The sequence below is a fragment of the Elephas maximus genome, chromosome 25, assembly GCF_024166365.1.
Source record: "Elephas maximus indicus isolate mEleMax1 chromosome 25, mEleMax1 primary haplotype, whole genome shotgun sequence".
Taxonomy (NCBI): Eukaryota; Metazoa; Chordata; class Mammalia; order Proboscidea; family Elephantidae; genus Elephas; species Elephas maximus.
In genome coordinates, this window is record NC_064843.1 from 37661062 (window position 1) to 37681061 (window position 20000).

The 20000-nt window shown below is 39.4% G+C and overlaps 1 protein-coding gene across 3 annotated transcripts in view; it reads right to left on the reverse strand.

The window, feature by feature from the left end:
• TPX2 (TPX2 microtubule nucleation factor) overlaps window positions 1-20000 on the reverse strand; it is a 59432-nt gene that overhangs the window by 11974 nt on the left and 27458 nt on the right. For all 3 annotated transcript variants that reach the window (XM_049869772.1, XM_049869773.1, XM_049869775.1), the window contains exons 5-11: window positions 15794-15916; window positions 14811-14912; window positions 13322-13443; window positions 11988-12133; window positions 10796-10970; window positions 8684-8825; window positions 7805-8021 (exon numbers count right to left, since the gene is read on the reverse strand). In XM_049869772.1, the coding sequence (XP_049725729.1) occupies window positions 7805-8021; window positions 8684-8825; window positions 10796-10970; window positions 11988-12133; window positions 13322-13443; window positions 14811-14912; window positions 15794-15916 (1027 nt within the window). The remainder of the gene's footprint in view (window positions 1-7804; window positions 8022-8683; window positions 8826-10795; window positions 10971-11987; window positions 12134-13321; window positions 13444-14810; window positions 14913-15793; window positions 15917-20000) is intronic.

Consider the following 20000-nt stretch of genomic DNA (forward strand, 5'->3'; position numbering starts at 1 on the left):
ATGACCCAGCAATTCTCCTCCTCGGTATTGAGAGCAGGGACTCAAGCAGATACACACACACACCAGTATTCACTGCAGCGTCACTCACACTATCCACAAAATGCCCATCGACACCAAAAAAGACCCCTTACTGACCTGACAGAGGCTGGAGAAACCCCAAGAGTACGGCCCCCAGACACCGTTTCAGCTCAGTAATGAAGTCACTCTGGAGGTTCACCCTTCAGCCAAAGATTAGACAGGCCCATAAAACACAATGAGACTAAAGGGGCACAACAGCTCAGGGTCAAGGACTAGAAGGCAAGAGGGGACAGGAAAGCTGGTAATAGGGAACCCAAGGTCAAGAGGAGAAGCGTGTTGACATGTCGTGGGGTTGTTAACCAGTATCATAAAACAGTATGGGTACTAACTGTTTAATGAGAAGCTGGTTTGTTCTGTAAACCTTCATCTAAAGTAGATTAAAAAAAAAAGTGTCCATCAACAGATAAATGGATAAGCAAAATGTGGTATATTCATACAATGAGATATTATTCAGCCATGAACAGAAATGAAATTCTGATACATGCTACGACATGAATGAACCTTAAAAACATTATGGTGAGTGAAACAAGTTAGACGAAAAGGACAAATATCGTATGATCACACTTACATGAAATATCTAGACTAGGCAAACGCACAGAGATAATAGTTTATTAGCGGTTACCAGAGGCTGGGAGTCGGGGGTGGGAATGGAAGTTACTGTTGAAGGGGTACTATGTTTTTGTCTGGGGTGAAGTAAAAATTCTGGAAATGAATGGTGGTGATGGTAGCACAACATGTTCAATGTAATTAATGTCACTGAATTGTATACTTAAAAATTGTTAAAATGGCAATATTTTATCACAATAATTTCTTTTAAAGCAAAGTTGTTTTAATTAAACTGTGTATAAGTAATCTTTCCAGATTTTATTTTCTATGATTAGAATACCAAACTGTTAATTCTTTTATCTCTTTAAGGGTGGATTAAGAAAGGAATTTGATTTTTCATATCCCATAATTCTAATAAGAGTAACTACTATACTTTCCCTTAATGATCTCAAAGCATTGCCAAGATTTCAAATTACTGAAGATTGAATTATGTATACTATATCGTACACATAATTCAAAACTAATACATTTTAGAAAGTTGTTCCATAAGCATTTTCTGATTCTCGGCATTTATCCTCTATCACAAATCTGGCAATTAATCCTAACTGCAAAATAAGCTCTTTAGAATGAAATGTATAACCAGACCAATTTTATTTTTAAGAAGCAAAAATCAAAACCACCCTGACCTCCTCAATAACTCATTCTTGGTTACAAGCACATCCACATTCTTCCCCTTACTTGCTCTTTTCTGCTTCCTCTTCAGCTCTTCACTGACATCCCACAGGCCTGTATCATCTACTGCGTGTATTATTCCACTAGCATCCAGTTAAAATTGTTTTTCTAAAACACATCTGACCATGTTACTTCCCAACTTAAAATTCTTTAATGGCTCCTACTGCCAACCCACAACAGCATAACAAACAAATTACCAGGAACTTCAGAATCTGGTACCCGGCCTAACTCTTCAGTCTTCTCTCTCACTCCTCATTACACATCACTCTCCAACCACAAAGAACTGGTATCAGCTCCCCAAATGTACCACTAGTTCTTATCTCAATACCTTTGTTTGTGTTTACTCCAAGCATGCTCTCTCTGAAATGCTCTGGCTGCTTGGAAGCACCTAATCCATCTTTTCAAGCCTCGACTGAGGTTATCTCTTTTATAAAGCCTTTCAATAATCTCTTCACTCCCAGGATGTATAGAACTGACTCTTCTTTCCCCTCTATCTAGTTCTACCACAGTACATATAAAACTTCACTGTACTTATTTATTTACATGTTATGGCTCCAGTTAGCCTGTGAGTGCTTCGATGGTGGGGATTACAGTTTATTCCATCAATCTCTAGAACCGAACATAAATGTGCTGCCGTTGAGTCAATTCCAACTCATAGAGACCCTGTAGAACACAGAGTGGCTGGTGGATTCGAACTGCCAACCTTGTGGCTGGCAGCTGAGCTCTTAACCACTGTGCCACCAAGGTTCCAACTAACATAGACTAACACAGGCCTTGGCAAGTGTAAGACATTCAGTAAATGTCTGTTGAATGAATACACCAAGAATGGATGAACACATGGTTAACAATTTATATCTTGGACTCTAAGAGGATACCTTGAGAGACTTCTTAATCCCAACAACGCTGCAACTGTTCAAAACATCTTTGGAACGTCTTTCTTGGAGTGGCTTTCAAAGCCAGTTTTTAGGCCATCCAACAAAGACAGTCCCCTCAATCTTTACTTTTAATTAAAGTTATTTCCAGTTCTATTATCTTAAACTACTAAAACTTTTAGTTACGAATAACCTTAGACTAGCTTCTAAAAGCAAATTAACATTTAAAATATGAAGATGTGCAATTATTGAAGAGATCCAAAAGACTATGCCACAGGATCCAAAGACAAGTTCCTTTCCAAAATGGTTTGTGTATCATCACAGTCATTGGAAAGGATTTATAGCCTCCCAAGATGACCACTGTGAAGGGAATGCACATTCTACTATAAAAGTTCTTACATTTTCCAACATAACATTTCATTAACATAGTGAAATCCAATATAGCCGACCTTGTAATCAGAGTGTCAAAAATCCAGGAAATGGGGTTTCAAGTAATGCTTACCGTGACATAACAACAAAAATCTGTTCTACAACATCCTAGACAGATGGACACCAGCCTCTTGCTTGAACACATTCCAAGCATGTGGAAGTGGGAAGAATACTGGGCCAGGAGTCAGAGGCCCTGTTCTAGCCCCGCCTAGCTTCTAATCTACATAGCCTTAGGCAAATTAGATAGCCTTCTAGGCCTCTTTTTTTTTTTTCTAGGCCTCAGTATTATTCATAAAATATTTTATTTATTAAAATAAAATAAATATCATTTCACTCTAACATCATCCCACTTTTTCATTTTCCCCTCTTTCTGCATCTTTCCAGCAAATATCAGCCATGAAGAAGATATTTATAATCAGCTAGAGGAGAGGGAAAGCTGACTTATAAAAACCCACCCACAACCTATCCCCACTGCAATCAGAGCTAATTAGGGGCTCAATTAGAAATAAAGAAAAGGAAATTGGGTTTCCAGCAACAGAGAAGGCTTCTTGTTTTGCTATCTTAAATTTTTTTAATTATAAGCTCCTTGAAGGCAGGGATATTGCCATTTGTACTCCTTTGCATTCTCCACAGCACTTCCAAGGCAACCCTGTAGTAACTGCTTAACGACCATGCTGATTAATATTACTTTACGTATTTGTTTACATATTCATCTGCTGTACCAGACTATGAGACCTGGGTGAACAAAGGCCATGCCTTATTCCATTTTTTAATTTCTAGGGCTGGTGCACTTTGGCTTATCCGGTCACTTACTCAGTTATCTAATACTGGAGTGCCTATGCTGTGACAGTCACTATGCTAGGTGCTGCGGATAAAGGAGTGAACACTATAGACATACATGGGCCCTGTTCCCACAGAGTTCACATTCTAGTAGAGGATAAAAACAATCAATAACAAACAAATCAAATACTTCTTGATTTTCTCAAGTTCTCTGAAGAAACTCAGCAGAAGAATATGGAGCTAGAGGATAATAGGGAGGGGTTGCTTCTGATGGAAAGCTACCAGGAGGTATCTCTAAGGGGGCAATGTATGGTTAGAAGTGGGCAGTGTGAGTAGACATATGACACATTTAGCAAAAGCATCCCAGGAAGGAAGATGGGAATATTAGGTGAAGGGGCACTTCTCCCTAAGTAGGATATGCTCCTAAGAGCCCTAAGACAACTGTCAGGTCTGTCCCAGAACAGTTAGTAAATGACTGTGAAGCAGTGTTCTCTCAGGGAGGACGCAAAAAAAAAAAAAAAAAGCCTGCTGGTCTCCCCAAGCCATGTGTAAAATATCTGCTAAATTTACTCACCACCCTCACTAACACCACACATCCATCTCTGTGGTGCCCCAGCTCCCCGTTAGATGTCATCACTAAGTTCATGTTTCACACCCTTGTGCTTAAGGCTTTTTATTGCTCCACCTCTGCCTGAAGAGCCCTTTTTTTTTTTCCTCAACTTATGGCCCACTGCTGCCCAAGCCCATCTCTCATCAGCCCCACTGCCTCTTGTCATCTATCAACCACAGTGGGAGAGAAGAAGAGGTACTTTAAGGACACATGGAAACAGAGCTACAGCACTGGGGGGGCACAGACGGGGAACAACAGTGGTAGACAGACAAGCAGCACTCAGGCTCTTCTCATCTGCTGTAAGAGTCCGAGACTAGAAATTAAGAGACCCAGGTTCTAATCCCAGTCTGCCACTAACTTAAAAATATTTCTATGGGCAAGCCACACTCCTTTTTCAAAGCCTCCCTTTCTGAAAAATGAAGAGGATGGTAGAAAACACACCTAATGTCTCCTGTAATGCTTTGCTTCTCTAGAAGCCAAGAGCTGCGGTAAAATGACTGGAAATGTTAGTAGGGAGAGCTGCAAACAACCAGCATCAAACTCCAATCTATGTTTGCCAAAATAAATGACGAGAATGGCTTTGTGAGGGAGAACAACAGTGATGACAGACTCAAATTCTGGCTCTGTATACTAGATACCTCTTCGTGTGTTTTCTCATTTGAAACGCAAGGATAATAGAATGTCCTTCTTAGAACTGTTATGAAAAATAAGTTAATCTAATATAAAGCATTCAGGACAAGATAAGCACTCAATAAAATGTATTATTACTATTAACATCTGATTGCTTACTATGTGTCAGGCACTTCAGAGTAAGTGCATAATCTGGGCTGTCTCAACTACTGTGCACCTAACGAACAGAAATTCCAAGGGTTGGACCCAGGAATTTGTTTAAGTGACAAGATCCCTAGAGGATTCTAATAAGCTGGATTTGGCAAACACCTTCCCACAGCAAACCACATCAAGTCAATCACACTTTTCTTACTTACCTAGTGTTTCGCTGATATTTTCACCCAGAGTTCTCAATAAGGCACAATCTGGTACAATGCTACTCCAAGACCTTAGAGTGAGTACCTACCTAGCTCACTAACTCTTAATGAACTCCAGTTACCCTTCCCCACTTAGAGCTTTACCCTGGCATTTTCAGACCACAATAAACTACCAAACCAATTCCCTAAATCAATGTTTCCAAAAAATGGAGTTCAGGTATAACTGGTGATATGGAAGAGGATGTTAGGTGGTATGTAGATGATTTTTTTTTTTAATTAAATAATCATGATTTTCATAAGAATTTTCTATTTTAAAAAGTACCTCCTGTTTTAATACAAGAGTATGGCCCCTGGAGCCATGCTGTCTAGATTTGCAGCCTAGCTCTGCCATTGGCTTATTTTCGATCTTGAGCAAGTTGTTTAACCTCTCTATGGTTCTGTTTCCTAATTATAAAACAGGGTTGATGATAGTACCTATAATGCTTACATCATAGAGTTGTTGTGAGATTTAAGTAAGTTACTACCTAAAAGTAAAGAGCTTAGAATAAAACCTGGCATATAATAAACCTTTTTTAAGTATTAGCTATGATTGTCATATTCATGGCAAGAAGTACTATTTTTCCGTTTACATAGTGATTTAAAAGTTCAAGTTAAAACTACTTCAAGTTTAAAAATGTGAACTGATTTAAAAAATATTTAAAGTCAATACTGGTAATATGGAGGAGGAATAAGGATGGGGTAAAAATCCAGAGAGTCACACATGAATTATATTAAAAAAAAAAAAAAAAACTTGGTTATTTTACCATTAAGAAAACAACCACCACCACTTGGGTGGAGGGTTACCAGGAACTTGCAGAAAAATGTTATTAAAGAAAGGTGCAAATGAATGTTACAGAAGCCTTGAGGAAGTTATTACCCTTCCCCCTTCCGTTTTTTTGTGTGTAAAATGAAAATGTTGAGCCCCTCTGGCTCTAGGACTCTGAGGTTTGCACATAACCTACATTTCCCCTTTTATATTCAGGCATTGTTTCCTCAACGGGTAATGACAAAAGGGGCACAGCTTAGAAACTAAGCACTTGAGGGTGGGGGTGAGATTCTTTAAAAGTATGTTGTCCAGAGGAACTAGATGGTGCCCAGCTACCAACAACAACCAACCTACTGCTCTGACCGGGGTCACAACAGAGAGTTCCTTGGACAGAGTGGAAGAAAAACGTAGAACAAAGTTCAAATTCACAAAAAAAGACCAGACTTACTGGTCTGACAGAGACCCCCAAGACTATGGTTCCCAAACACTCTGCTAACTCTGAACTGCAATCACTCCTGAAGCCCACTTTTCAGTCAAAGATTAGACAGAGCTATAAAACAAACAATAACACACTTGTTTCAATCAAATTTACAAGACCAAATGGGCAACTCCTGCCCCAAAGCAAGGAAGCAGGAAGGGACAGGAAAACTAGACAAGTGGACATGGGGAACCAGGGGTGGAAAGGGGGAGAGTGTTATAAAATTGTGGGGATTGCAACCAGTGTCACAAAATAATACGTGTATAAAATTTTTAATGAGAAACTAACTTGAGCTGTAAACTTTCACCTAAAGCACACTTAAAAAAAAAAAAAAAGCATGAATAGAAGAAAGGTCTCGTGTGCAGAAAGCTCTCAGTCGAAAAAGGGAAGGGGGGAACCATTTCCAGGCATTATCATGCTTTTTTAAAAGCCTGGAAAATATAAACTTCAAGTTTCTTTTGACTTAAATGCTAAAAAAATAGTATAAACAAAACTAGGCAACCAGTTGAGGGTATATATTGGTACAGTTTCACCGAAAACTGTAAAAGGCAAGCAAAAAGAAAGAGGACATAAAAAACATGGAGTTCTTCTAGTACCTGGGCACGGGTCAATTTAAATTGAAGGGGAGGGTTCCCCATCTGGATGGAAATATATCTAAAAAACACCTTTGCACTATGCAGGTGCTTTCCATTGTTACTCTCTCTGACTGTGGTAGCTCTTCCTGATCACACTAATTTTTCTAAAATCATGACTATGAGTCCACCTACCTACAAGCCACTTCTCTAACCCAGTTTCTAGTTAGTCCCCTTTATATACTTTTCCTCCAGCTGAACTGACCTACTCACAGTTCCCAGTAGATTCCCTTCAGGCTTTTTTTCATGTTACTGCCACTGCCTGGAATGCTCTGCCCCACCGTTTCCGCAAGCCCAAATTCTACCATCTATTGGAGCCAGAGCACTTGGATTCTTATACTTCCTCTTATTCTAGCTGAGTGTCCTAGGAATGATACTGAACCTCTCTGTGCCTCAATACCTCATCTGAAACTGGTGTAGTTTAAAGGAACCCACCTGAAGGGGCTGCTGCCTAAATTAATGGGCTAATTCACTTGTGCCTGGCACACAGTAAAGTGTCAGCTCTTATGATGATGATGAAGACAATGATGACGACAACTACTACTACACATTGTCAAGGTTCAGGTCAAATGCTACTTCCTCCACAAAGCATTCCCTGAACCTGGTATCTGGAAGAAATCATTTTCTCCTCTGAACTCCTATAGTATTTTTAATTGTCATTTTATATTATTTTACACATGTTGTTTCCTTTACTAGACTTTAAGTTCTCTAAGAGCAAAATCCACTTTTAATGTGTCTCCTTATCACCTCCTAAAATGATGCCCTGCTCATAGCAGCTATTTCAAACATATGTGAATGGATGGGCAGTCATAAGCAGGACACTCCTGCCAGCCTGCAGAGCTTCTACCATTCTTACCACAACATCTTCCAAGATCTTGGTAGGGCAAGGTCTGGAATGAAATTCAAAGTGTTCTTCCTCTGGTTTCTTCTTTGATTCTCGCTCTTGGATTCTTTTCTCAATTTCCAAATCAAAGCCAACAGGCTGAGTGGGTGGCTTCACAGGTGGTTTCTTGGGCAAGATGGGTCCATCTTCAAGAATTCTGGGATCAAGCTCCTGTGCTCTGAATTTGTATCTGTGAGGTGGGAGTTTAATGACAATCACAAAAAAATTTAAATAACATGGAAACTACACAAACAACAAAGTGAGCCAAAAGCAGAAAAATAATAATCATTAATACTACCCATCATGCCCAACAAAATCTCAACTCTCTCTGAAGTCACTGAATTCATGTCTACACCAAAGAATTAATGAGACAGTCCTAACATTCTCACCACTTTACAGACTAGAGCTTCTCTTTACTTGGTAATTTCCCCCTCCTCAAAAGAAGCACAAAAAGGAAGAGAAGGAGAACATAAGAGATAAACGCCAGGTCTAATCACATTCATTTCCAACCTCCTCCACTAATAGGAGGTAGAACAACCCCTTAGGTAATCATAAAGCAGTGGGATCTATCTAAACTCATCTCAGAAGACACCCCGTAATAGTCTTCTTAGTTAAAATTTTAAGTTCTTTCACCCTAATCTCCGCATTAGTTTTTTATCAATTTATATTTCAGAACATCTCCACATTCCCACTTTCAGTCCTTTCATCAGACAGGGGCACAGCCTGCAGAGCCTGCCAATTCAAAAGCCATAAACGTCCATGGGAAGAAAAACAGCAACTGTCCCCTTATGGACATGGAAAGAAAGTCGGTACATTCTTGGACTCTTCTCAAATACTGCCAGCAGGACTTACTGTTGCAGTTTCTCAAGCAGCTCAGTCTCCTGATCAGCTGCACTTTTGTAGGTCACAGGCCTTGTGCGTTGTTTGGTTTGCAGTACGGGAGTCTGTGGGTCTGTGCAGGTCTTGGCCACAGCAGATTTGGAGGGTAACAGACCTGCAAACGAAGATCACAGACATTCACCTAGCTCCCCAAGATCCAGTTTACCTTAAGTGCTGACTCAGCTAGATAGCCCAGAGGTGGATAAATAAACCACAGAGTGGCTGGCCCTCCACGCTCAGTTCGGCTTATGTCAGTCAGCCTGGCAAACATTCAGTCCCTCCTCCCCTATCACTCTTCATTGAGGAACATGGTTAATGCAGTCTTTGGGTAAACTCTGTTCTCATCTTCTGAACTTAAAATTCATTCTTGTCTGATGGGTTCCTTATCATTGCACAGATCTGTACTTCCTTTCTATTGACAGTGCCAACCATTTTGCTTGTTATTGACAAATAAGGTTTTTGCTTACTTCAGCTTTAAAATAAGGCCTTTCTAAAGACCAATGCTGTAAATTACTTCCAATTTTATGAATTTCCAAAAAGTATTTACTTCAAAGTATCAAGACTGCCCCTCAGAGAAAGTCAAATGGAGAACGTAAAACAACTATGTCAATTCGCCAGTAGTAAAACCATCACTACCTTTGATAGAAAATAAATTCTTGATTTATCTGGCCGAGGACAACCTTGTCAATTTGCATAATTACATAGGATGAGCCCTCTAATTTAGATTTTATCACATAACAGTAGCAAATTGTTGCTGTTGTTAGTTGCTATGGAATTGATTGAGACTCATGGCAACCCCATATGCTCAGAGTAGAACTGCTCCATAGGGTTTTCAAGGCTATGACCTTTCAGAAGCAGATTGCCAGGCTTTACAAACAAGGTGCCTCTGGGTGAGTTTGAACCGCCAGCCTTTTGGTTACTAGTTTAGCACTTAGCCATTTGTGTTACCCAGGGACTCCTTGTAGCAGACAGAAAACCACATCTATTTATTTTAGAAATATGCCATGCTTTCAACATACAACATATAACCATTATCTAGTTATAACTTTACAAAATTTTAAACAAAAGTTGCAAAAACGATTTTTCTCTCTATTCACTAGGAACAGAATTCTAAGAGCAGGGCATATCAGACTCTTGCTGTTAGCTGCTCTTGAGTCAGGCCCTGACTCATGCAGACCCCATGTACAACAGAACAAAATACTGCCTGGCCCTGAACCATCCCCATGATCAGATGGGATTGGATCATTGTGAACCATGGAGTTTCCCTGGCTGATTTTCCAAAATAGATCCCCGGGCCTTTCATCCTAGTCCATTTTCCATCTAGAAGCTCCAATGAATCTTCTTCAGCATCACAGCAACACACAAGCTTCCACTGACAGGCAGGTGGTGGCTATGCTTGAGAGGCACTGGCCAGGAAATGAACCTCGGTCTCCTGCATAGAAGGTGAGGATTCTACCACTGAACCACCACTGCCCTCTATCAGACTCTAATCAAATGTTGGCAAGCTGATCAGGACTCATGGTGACCCCATGTATTGCTGGAACTGTGCTCCATTGGGTTTTCAAGGCTATGTGACTTTTCAGAAGCAGATAGCCAGGCCTTTCTTCTGAGGTACCTCTGGGTGGGTTCAAACCACCAACCTTTTGGTTAATAGTCAAGCACTTAATCATATGCACCATGTAGGGACTCCACCCAAGGACCCCTATATCGTGTATTACCTAAAAAGCGATGTTTAATATTTAAACTTTCAACTGGACAAAAGAGCATATTATTTTCACAATATACACTTTGACAAAACCATTTTGCCTAGCAGAACATAATAGCAATATCGAACATGTCTGGTTACCTAACCCCCCTGGCCAATTATTGACCAGGAAGATCAAGATGGTTGGTAGGTATATGCAGACAGAGAGTGGAGTGATTTGACAAACAATGAACTATACATCTGTAGTCTGCATATAGTCACATGCCATACATTAGTTCAAACACTGGGATTTCAACTAAAGGCATGTTCGTGCCTAAGATATAGGCAAAGAGAATTCTCGGGGAGGTTCCAGCCAGCTATGATATTGGTCAGAAACTTACTAATATCATCCTTCTTGCTCCTTAAGTGATATCTGTTAGGGGTTCGTTTATGGAAGGCTTCAACCTGCTGTGCGAGAGGCACATATGTAGAAGCTGTTTCGTCAAATGTTCTTTTCTTTCCTTGGGACAGATTGAAAGGCTTAACAATGGTGCATCCTCCCTTAGTTACTCGGGCCTGTAAACAGAAAAGTTTTTCCCCAAATGAAAAAAGTGTTAGGGAAGAGCTCAAATGTATCACAAACAACAGATTCAGCACAGCAATCACAGGTAAGAAGGCCTGTGTAAAACAAAGATCATCATTCTTAAGCTTGTCAGTCCTTGAGCAAGGGTTATAACTAGTCTATTCTTATCTGTAAAACAGAAAAGAAAAATGGATCCAGCACTTAAGAAATTTGGTTTGTTCTCCAATAGCACATAAGGCCAGACTTCCTAAGCATGTCAACGTTTTGAAGCAATCACGTACTGGAAGCGGGAGCAGGGGAAAGGCTGCAAAGGCATCCTACCCTCAACAGCATTTAAAAAAAAAAAAAAAATTGGGCCTCTGGGTCTGCAGCAGGTCAGGCAGCTGCCTGAGTCAGAATCTCTCCACATATCCTAGGATCATTAATTTTGATGAAACTAGTCTCTGATCGAAAGCAATCATCTTCAAGGACCTACATCTCAAAGGAAGATGCACAAGCCCAGGATTTAAGCCTGCAAAGAACTGACTTCAATTAACGACGCTGCTGGCGCAAACGCAAGTAGAGATATCAGTCCTGGAATTTTTATTCACGGTTGTTACTGTTTTTGCTAGTGGTCTGGTAACAAAACTGCACAAGACTTAAGTGGTATGCCACAATTCCATTTTTCCCATAAAAGCCTCATTATATTTTGTACACAACTTTGCAGACACAAGGTTTTTAAGAATTTTGTACAGCAGAAATGCCTCTACCTACAATTTGTTACACACAACACTATGTACATTCACAGTTTAATTTTCACAGCAACTTCATAAGATGGTTCCCAGAAAGGTAAAGTGATTTGTCCAAGATCACAAAGCTAACAGGGAGCAAAGTGAGAATTTAGGGCTACCTTACTTTAAAAACATATGCTCCTCTCAATTATACTATTACCAAAAGTGATCACAAATGCCCCACCTGAAATTCCAACTGAATTAGTAACAATGGAATAGTCATTTAGTCCATCAACTTACGGGAGACGGAGGATGCTTTCGCAGTTCAGATATGAAGTTCACTTCCTTATATTCCTGGTTCTTATGATGTTTGATTCGTTCATCTGTGCAGAAGTGGAAGTCAACTGACTTGGTTACCTGGCTGACTGATTTCTTCACAGGTTGCCCTGAGTGAGAAGCAGAGAGAAACACAGGTAACATTTAAGATAGAGAACATCAGTAAAGTCCCTTTTACTCTCGTCCTTTTGGTATTTCTATTACCATAGATCTAACTTTGTTCACTATCTACATCTAAAACTTGGGACAGTCCTCAGGGCACTGATACATGTGTCTAATTAATGAAGCGCCACTGAGCTGGAGGCCCTTCCATAACTTGGGACAGTCCTCAGGGCATTAATACATGTGTCCAATTCACGAAGCGCTACTGAGTTGGAGGCCCTTCCATCAGAGGCAAACTGTAAAGACGTGCACAGAGGAGAAGAATCCCTCAGGGGGGCGGTCGTCACTCTGGAGACGCAGAGTCAAGTGGAACACTTTTGACAGGAAAAGCTACAGACTGACTTTAAAAACACACTTGACTTAGTATCTCTAAAATTAAGAACTAAGGTTGCTAACCAAAAGGTCAGCAGTACGAATCCACCAGCTGCTCCTTGGAAACGCCATGGGGCAGTTCTACTCTGTCCTATAGGGTTGCTCTGAGCCGGAATCTCCTCAAAGGCAATGGATTTGTTTTGTTTTTTTGTTTTGTTTTCCAACCTCTGTGCCCAGTAAAGCAGGGCTTTATAGCTTTGATTCTACCACTAATGACTTTATGTCAAAACAAAGCAGAACTCTGGCCCCTTCAGCAACCTCAGCGATACCTTTTTCTCCATAACTGCAACTAGATTTGCCTTAGCTTTCTTTTCCTCTGCCTAGGATGAAAGGGGGGAGGGGAAGTGGGCAGCAGAGAGAGGGAATTGGCCTGCCAATTGATTTAATCTTCCATCTCAATCCTAGCTTCTTCTTTTTCTAATACAAAGAAAAAGAATTAGGAAGAAAAAGGAAGGAGGGATTAAATTCTGCTTAAAAAAATGAGAAAAGTCCTCAAAAAAAAAAAAAAAAAAGGGTATGGCTTCTACAGTCAGGAATAAGTACACAGAAACAGTATACTCCAAAAATGGCCAGTGTATAGAAAATGTTCTAGGGAATGATCACTGAGCTATAAACGGAACCTACGTCTGCCTTCTAAACAAACACACCTTTTTATGCTGACTACTGATCTAGAAAGCCCCTTTTCACTTTAGAGATCCCAGAAGCCCTGCCAGGGTTATGAGCAACAGCCTTCACAGAGCAGACCCAACTAGAGCCAAGCTGACCTGCTCCTGCAAGAGCAAATTTCTTGAATTCTTCATTCTTTTTTCTCATCTCCACCACTGCCTGCTGCATTTTCGTTCTCTTCTCCAACTCTTGCTCCTCAGTACTTTTTAGAACCTTCTGCCTAGAAGGCAAATCAGTAAACGAGAAGGGAGAAGAAGAGAAAGGGGCTCAGTAATTCAAAAGAATCCAGAAGCATTATATAGATTAGATTTTATAACGTGTGATACAATAATCATAGAAACCTAAAAGTGTTATCTAATAAATTGATACTGATGACACTATAATAAAAAATTAGGTAACACTATAAAAATTAACATAAACAGTTTATACCAAAATATTTTTAAAATTTCAGGAGAAAAACAGCTAAAATAAAAAGATTCACAGATCTGACTATATACTAATTAGGTTCTGTGCCACAAAACTAAAATTTTTCAACACATATGGCAAAGCATTAATACACATAAAACCTATAGTGTGACAGAGAGGACAGTCTTACCATTTCATTTTCTGCCTATGTGATCTTGAGAAAACTATTTAACCTCTTAGTTTTGTCCAACGTAAAATGAGGAATGCAAATACTTATCCTCACAGAATATCTGTGACTGTAAAGTCTGACGTTTCTGAAGTGCCTCACACACAAAGTTCAATAGAGTCATCATTATTAATGAAAATGTCACTAAGACCATAGATAAAGAAGGGAACAAACAATTCACTCAAAAGATGTTTGAAATAATAACAGCAATACAATTTTATCAGCAATCTAATAAACGAAAATTAAAATAATTGATGCCATTTTATATCAAATAAATTTGAAATAATTTTTAAAGTAACAAAAAGCAATGCAGATGATACTGAGGTAATAAAAATATTCACATCAAAGCTGAAGGCATTGCAAACCAGTATGTTCCTTTCAGAAATAAAGCTGGCAATAAATATTAATAGCTGTAAAACTGGTCATACCATTTGGTCAAGGAATTTCTTTCTGTATCCTGAAGAAATTAATCAAGTATGTTCACTGAAGTATGACTTATAATAATAAAAAATTGGAAACTACATTTTGAACAGAAGATGGTTAAAGGTGGCTTGATAGAATACTAACAATCTTTCAAAAAATAATATGAAGGTTTTGTAACAGCACAGACAAAAAATTTGAAATGGTGTCATGTCAAGTAAATAAAGCAAAACCCAAAGATTGTTCACACACTGATTATAAAAATATTTATGTTTATTTGGGTAAAGGCCAGAAGGAAGCTTTAAAAAAATGATAAGAACCTTTACTTTTTCCTTTAATATTTCTCTTAAATTTGCTTTGATAATATATTTTTCTTCATGTTTAATGCTTGAGCACCCATCAAGATATATTAAACAATTCACTTCACTATGGTCACAGCCTGATGAGGTTTCCCAAGCTCCACATGCACCAAACAGACTACAGACATACCCATTTGTAATTTTACTCTCAAATTTAAATTCAGGAAGGAAACATACCTTACAGGTGGTGTACAAGGCATAGTACGTCTACTCTTGGCTTTCTCTGGAGTATCTTGATGAGCACCTCCTTCTTCCTCTGGCTTCTTTTTGTTGTTAGAACTTGATTTCAAAAGGACAAAAAATATCCCCTCAGTTCCCTAAAGTGTACCCCATACTACCATCCTCCTCCAAATCCACCACATATACCTTAACTTTTCTCATTCTTTAGGACAACAAGCATACTCACCCACTAGATTCTTCCAAAAGTATCACCAGAACATACAGTATACCAATGGCTACAATGGGTTAACTTGGAGACAGCCAATAGAAGTCAAGGTAATAGTTGGCCAGCAGTGGCAGCAGAGGGGGAATAGGATTCCAACTGCCCATCATCAAATGAGCACATGGATTGCCTTCCCAATATCTTTCCCACTTTCTTTCTTATTAACAGAACCCCAATTCTATTTGGGGTGGCAATGAACTAAGCTGAAAGTACTGTACTTACTTCCATAGCCTCTACTGCAACTAAGGAGATCCAAGTGACACAGGCAAGTGAGATATAATCTCTTAAGAGTTTATGGAAAAGATTTCACTTTCCTGATATGGTCCTGCCCCTCTTCTTTCTCCCTTAAACACTGATGTGATACCTACAGATATAGAAGCTATCTTATGACAATGAGGCAACAAGCACAAGGAAAAAGCTACGCAATACACAGCAGTATCTCGAGCAACGAGCACGAAGAAAAAGCGAAGAATCACAAAGATACTGACTGACTCTGACAGCGTTCAGCCACTGAACCAAAGTCAGCAGTGAACTAGTCTTTGGACTTCTGTGAAGCACATAAATCACTGCTGTTTTCCAAAATCAAATAGGCTATTACTTGCAGCAAAATATATTCCTAATTCATAAAGAACAAGTATCATGTATTCTGCTTACTATTGAACATAGGAGAAAACAGGGCTTAGACCTATGCCAACTGACAGAAGCTGTAGCTACTTACACTCTCATTTTTTTGGAGGGTGGAATTTCATTAATGATTGCAGGAGTGGCAGATCTCTTGGCTTTAGTTTTTACATGGTGCTTCTGTTCCAAATCCTTCTGAGCAGAGAGCCTAAGAGATCTCCTACGGCAGAGGAATTGACAAAATTTGTCAGTACTGAACACATCTATGAAAGACATAGAAATATTCCTCAGAAATGTAAAAGTACATCAAACTACAAAGGGCTATAAAAAACTTTGTGGTGTTATTTCCACACTAAAAATCTAATCTTTACTTGACTAGTAGTTTTGATTTTTATTCATTTTGTTGTTTTTGTTTTACCATGCTTTAGGTGAAAGTTTACAGAGCAAATTTGTTTCTCATTAAACAGTTAATATACAAATTGTTTTGTGACATTGGTTGCCAACCCCACGATATGTCAACAGTCTCCTTTTCTCCACCCCGGGCTTCCCTGTTTCCATTTGTCCAGTTTTCCTATCCTTTCCTACCTTCTCATCTTTGCTTTTGGGCTTGCGTGCTTATTAGTCTTATATACATGAGTGAACTACGAAGCACATTCCTCACGTGTGTTATTGTTGGCCCTATAGACCTGTCTATCTTTGGCTGAAGGGTGAACTTCAGGAGTAACTTCAGTACTGAGTTAAAAGGGTGTCTGGGGGCAATACTCTCGGAATTTCTCCGGTATCTGTCAGACCACCAAGCCTGGTCTTTTGTGTGTGTGTGTGAATTTGAATTTTGTTCTACACTTTTCTCCTACTCTGTCCAGGACCCTCTATTGTGATCCCTGCCAGAGCAGTCAGTGGTGGTAACCGGGCACCATCTAGTTGTTTTCAACTCGGTCTGGTGGAGGTTGTAGTAGTAGCCCATTAGTCCTTTGGACTAATCTTTCCCTTGTGTTTTTGGTTTTCTTCATTCTCTATCACTCCAGCCAGGTTGGAACCAGTAAATGTATTTTCTAATATTTTTTTAAATTCATCCATAACATTTTGGTACTTCACGATACTGATTTTGTATGTGTATGTCAATAAAGTTGACTTTAAAAAAGCATTGGCAGTCCCCCTGTTTTTTATAGGTAAAAGTCAAGCAACAAGAGGTGATGTGACCCTATTACATTGCTAGTTATTGTCAGACTTGAAATTAATGACCAGATCTCCAGGAAATTGGCTAAGGCTTTTCATTCTCTTTTACCTACATTCCCGTTTCCTTTTAAAAAAATAACACACACACCAAAAAGTACACAAAACAAAGATAAATAGTTATTGACTAAGTGAAGTCTCATGAAATCACCACCTAGGCCAAGAAATAAAACACTGGCAGCAGACAACCATCCTGAGGTTTTATAGGACTCATTACCTTTTGTTTATCACTTATTTAGATCTTACTTAATTTCTCTCAACACTTTTTGTATAAAAGCCATAGACACTGTAAGATTTTTTTAAATTCAAAATCTTATGCTATTGCATAGAATATCTGATTTTTAAATATTACGGAGAATTTCATATATATATTTGAAAATGAAGAGAATAACAATGAACTGCTATGTACCCATCATTCAGCTTCAAAAATTAACTCACAGCCAATCTTGTATCAATTTTTCTTCTACTCACTCCCTTAGATTTTGAAGCAAATTCCAAATTTCATGTCTTTCATGTGTAAATATATTCCTATTAATCCATAAAAGAAAGGGCTCATAAAAAAATAGACAGGGATTTTGTTAAGAGTGTAACGGACACTAAGATACCATCTCATTCCCGCAAAAATGGCGCTGACCAAAAAAACAGACAACAAATGCTGGCGAGGTTGTGGGGAGACTGTAGCTCTATATACTGCTGGTGGGATTCTAAAATGGTACAACCACTATGGAAAACTGTATGGCACTTCCTCAAAAAGCTAGAAATAGAAATAGCATATGAACCAGAAATCCAAATCCTAGGTATACATCCTAGAGAAATAAAAGCAGTGTCACAAACAGACATACACACCTATGTTCACTGCAGCATTATTCACAATAGCAAAAAGATGGAAACAACCTAAGTGTCCATCACCAGATGAATGAATAAATAAATTATGGTACATACACACAATGGAATACTATGCAACAATAAAGAATAATGTAAGTCCATGAAACATAACATGGATGAATCTGGTGGATATTATGCTCAGTGAAATAAGTCAATCACAAAGGGACAAATACTGTATGATACCACTTTTACAAAAAGTCAAGAATAGGTTTACACCCAGAAAGTAAAGTCCTTTGATGGTTATCAGGGATGGGAGGGAGACCCAGGGGGAGAGAGGGAAAATCACTTACTAGGTAGTAGACATGTGTTAATTCTGGTGAAGGGAAAGGCAATACACAATACGAGGGAAGTCAGCACAACATGACCAAAGTAAATGAAGACACTGAGTGATATACAAAAATAGAGGACAACTATGGTAAACGTCATATACAATTCTGCAACAACAGTAATAACCAAAAATTTGTGAGTGCTTACATAGGTAGATACGTATGCTATATAAGTGTGGGAGGGTATACGGGAGGGCATGCGAGTGCACGTATGGGTATAGTTGTCGGTATTTGTATACACATATTTGCACGTGCTGCATGTATATTCATCCATATAATAGAGCACACAGGGGGCGCAGCTATGGAAACTTCTTAGACATATCCAAGCACCTCGTAGGACTGAGTTACTGGGCTTGAAGGCTGAGGACCATAGTCTCGGGGGCCATCCAGGTCAATTGCCGTAATAGTTCATAAAGATGACATTCTGCATCCTACTTTGGTGAGTAGCATCTGATGTCTTAAAAGCTTGTGAGCAGCCATCTAAGATACAACTATTGGTCTCTTCGCATCTGGAGCAAATGAGAGTGAAGGAAACCAAAGACTCAGGGAAACAATTAGTCCACAGGATAAGTGGCCCACACAAACCACAACTTATTCTAGCCTGAGATCAGAACTAGACGGTGCCCGCTACCACTACTGACTGCTCTGACACAACAGGTCCTGGTTAGAATGGGAGAAAAATGTAGAACAAAACTCAGATTAATAATAATTAAAAACAAGACTAGACTTGCTGGACTAATAGAGACTGGGGGAACCCCCGAGGCTATCTCCTTAAGACACTCTTTTAATCGGCAACTGAGGCCACTCCTGGAGGTCGCCTTTCACGCAAATAATAGATTGGCCTATAAAATAAGACAATAACATCCGTGAGGAATGTGTTCCTTAGAACAATCAACTATATTAGACCAAATGGGCAATATTTGCCCGAAAGCAAAGATATGAAGACAAGGAGGGGCAGGAAAACTGAAGGGATGGAAACGGGGAAAGCAGGGTGGAAGCAGGGAGAATGCTGACACATTGTGGGGACAGGAACCAATGTCACAGAATAATATGTGTAGGAATTGTTGAATGAGAAGCTAATACGCTGCATAAGCTTTCACCTAAAACACAATAAAATGTTCAAAAAAAAAAAAAGAGTGTAATAGAGTTCTGAGATGAAAATGCTTAAGAACTGCTACTTTATTCTATTACAGGGAGATGAACCACAGGTCCAAGAACTGGCTGTGTGGAGACATTCTTTTGATTAATGCCACTTGAAGGCAACTAATATTAAGACCCCCCGACGTGTCTGTCAGTTTGCCGTACTGTGGGGGCTTGCGTGTCGCTGTGATGCGGGAAGCTATGCCACCAGTATTCAGATACCAGCAGGGTCACCCATGGAGGATAGGTTTCAGCTGAGCTTCCAGACTAAGACAGACTAGGAAGAAGGACCCGGCAGTCTACTTCTGAAAAGCATTAGCCAGTGAAAACCTCACGAATAGCAGCGGAACATTGTCTGATATAGTGCTGGAAGATGAGCGCCCCAGGTTGGAAGGCACTCAAAAGATGACTGGGGAAGAGCTGCCTCCTCAAAGTAGAGTCGACCTTAATGATGTGGGTGGAGTAAAGCTTTCGGGACCTTCATTTGTTGATGTGGCACGACTCAAAATGAGAAGAAGCAGCTACAAACATCCATTAATAATTGGAACATGGAATGTACGAAGTATGAATCTAGGAAAATTGGAAATCGTCAAAAATGAAATGGAACGCATAAACATCGATATTCTAGGCATTAGTGAGCTGAAATGGACTGGTATTGGCCATTTTGAATCGGACAATCATATAGTCTACTATGCTGGGAATGACAACTCAAAGAGGAAT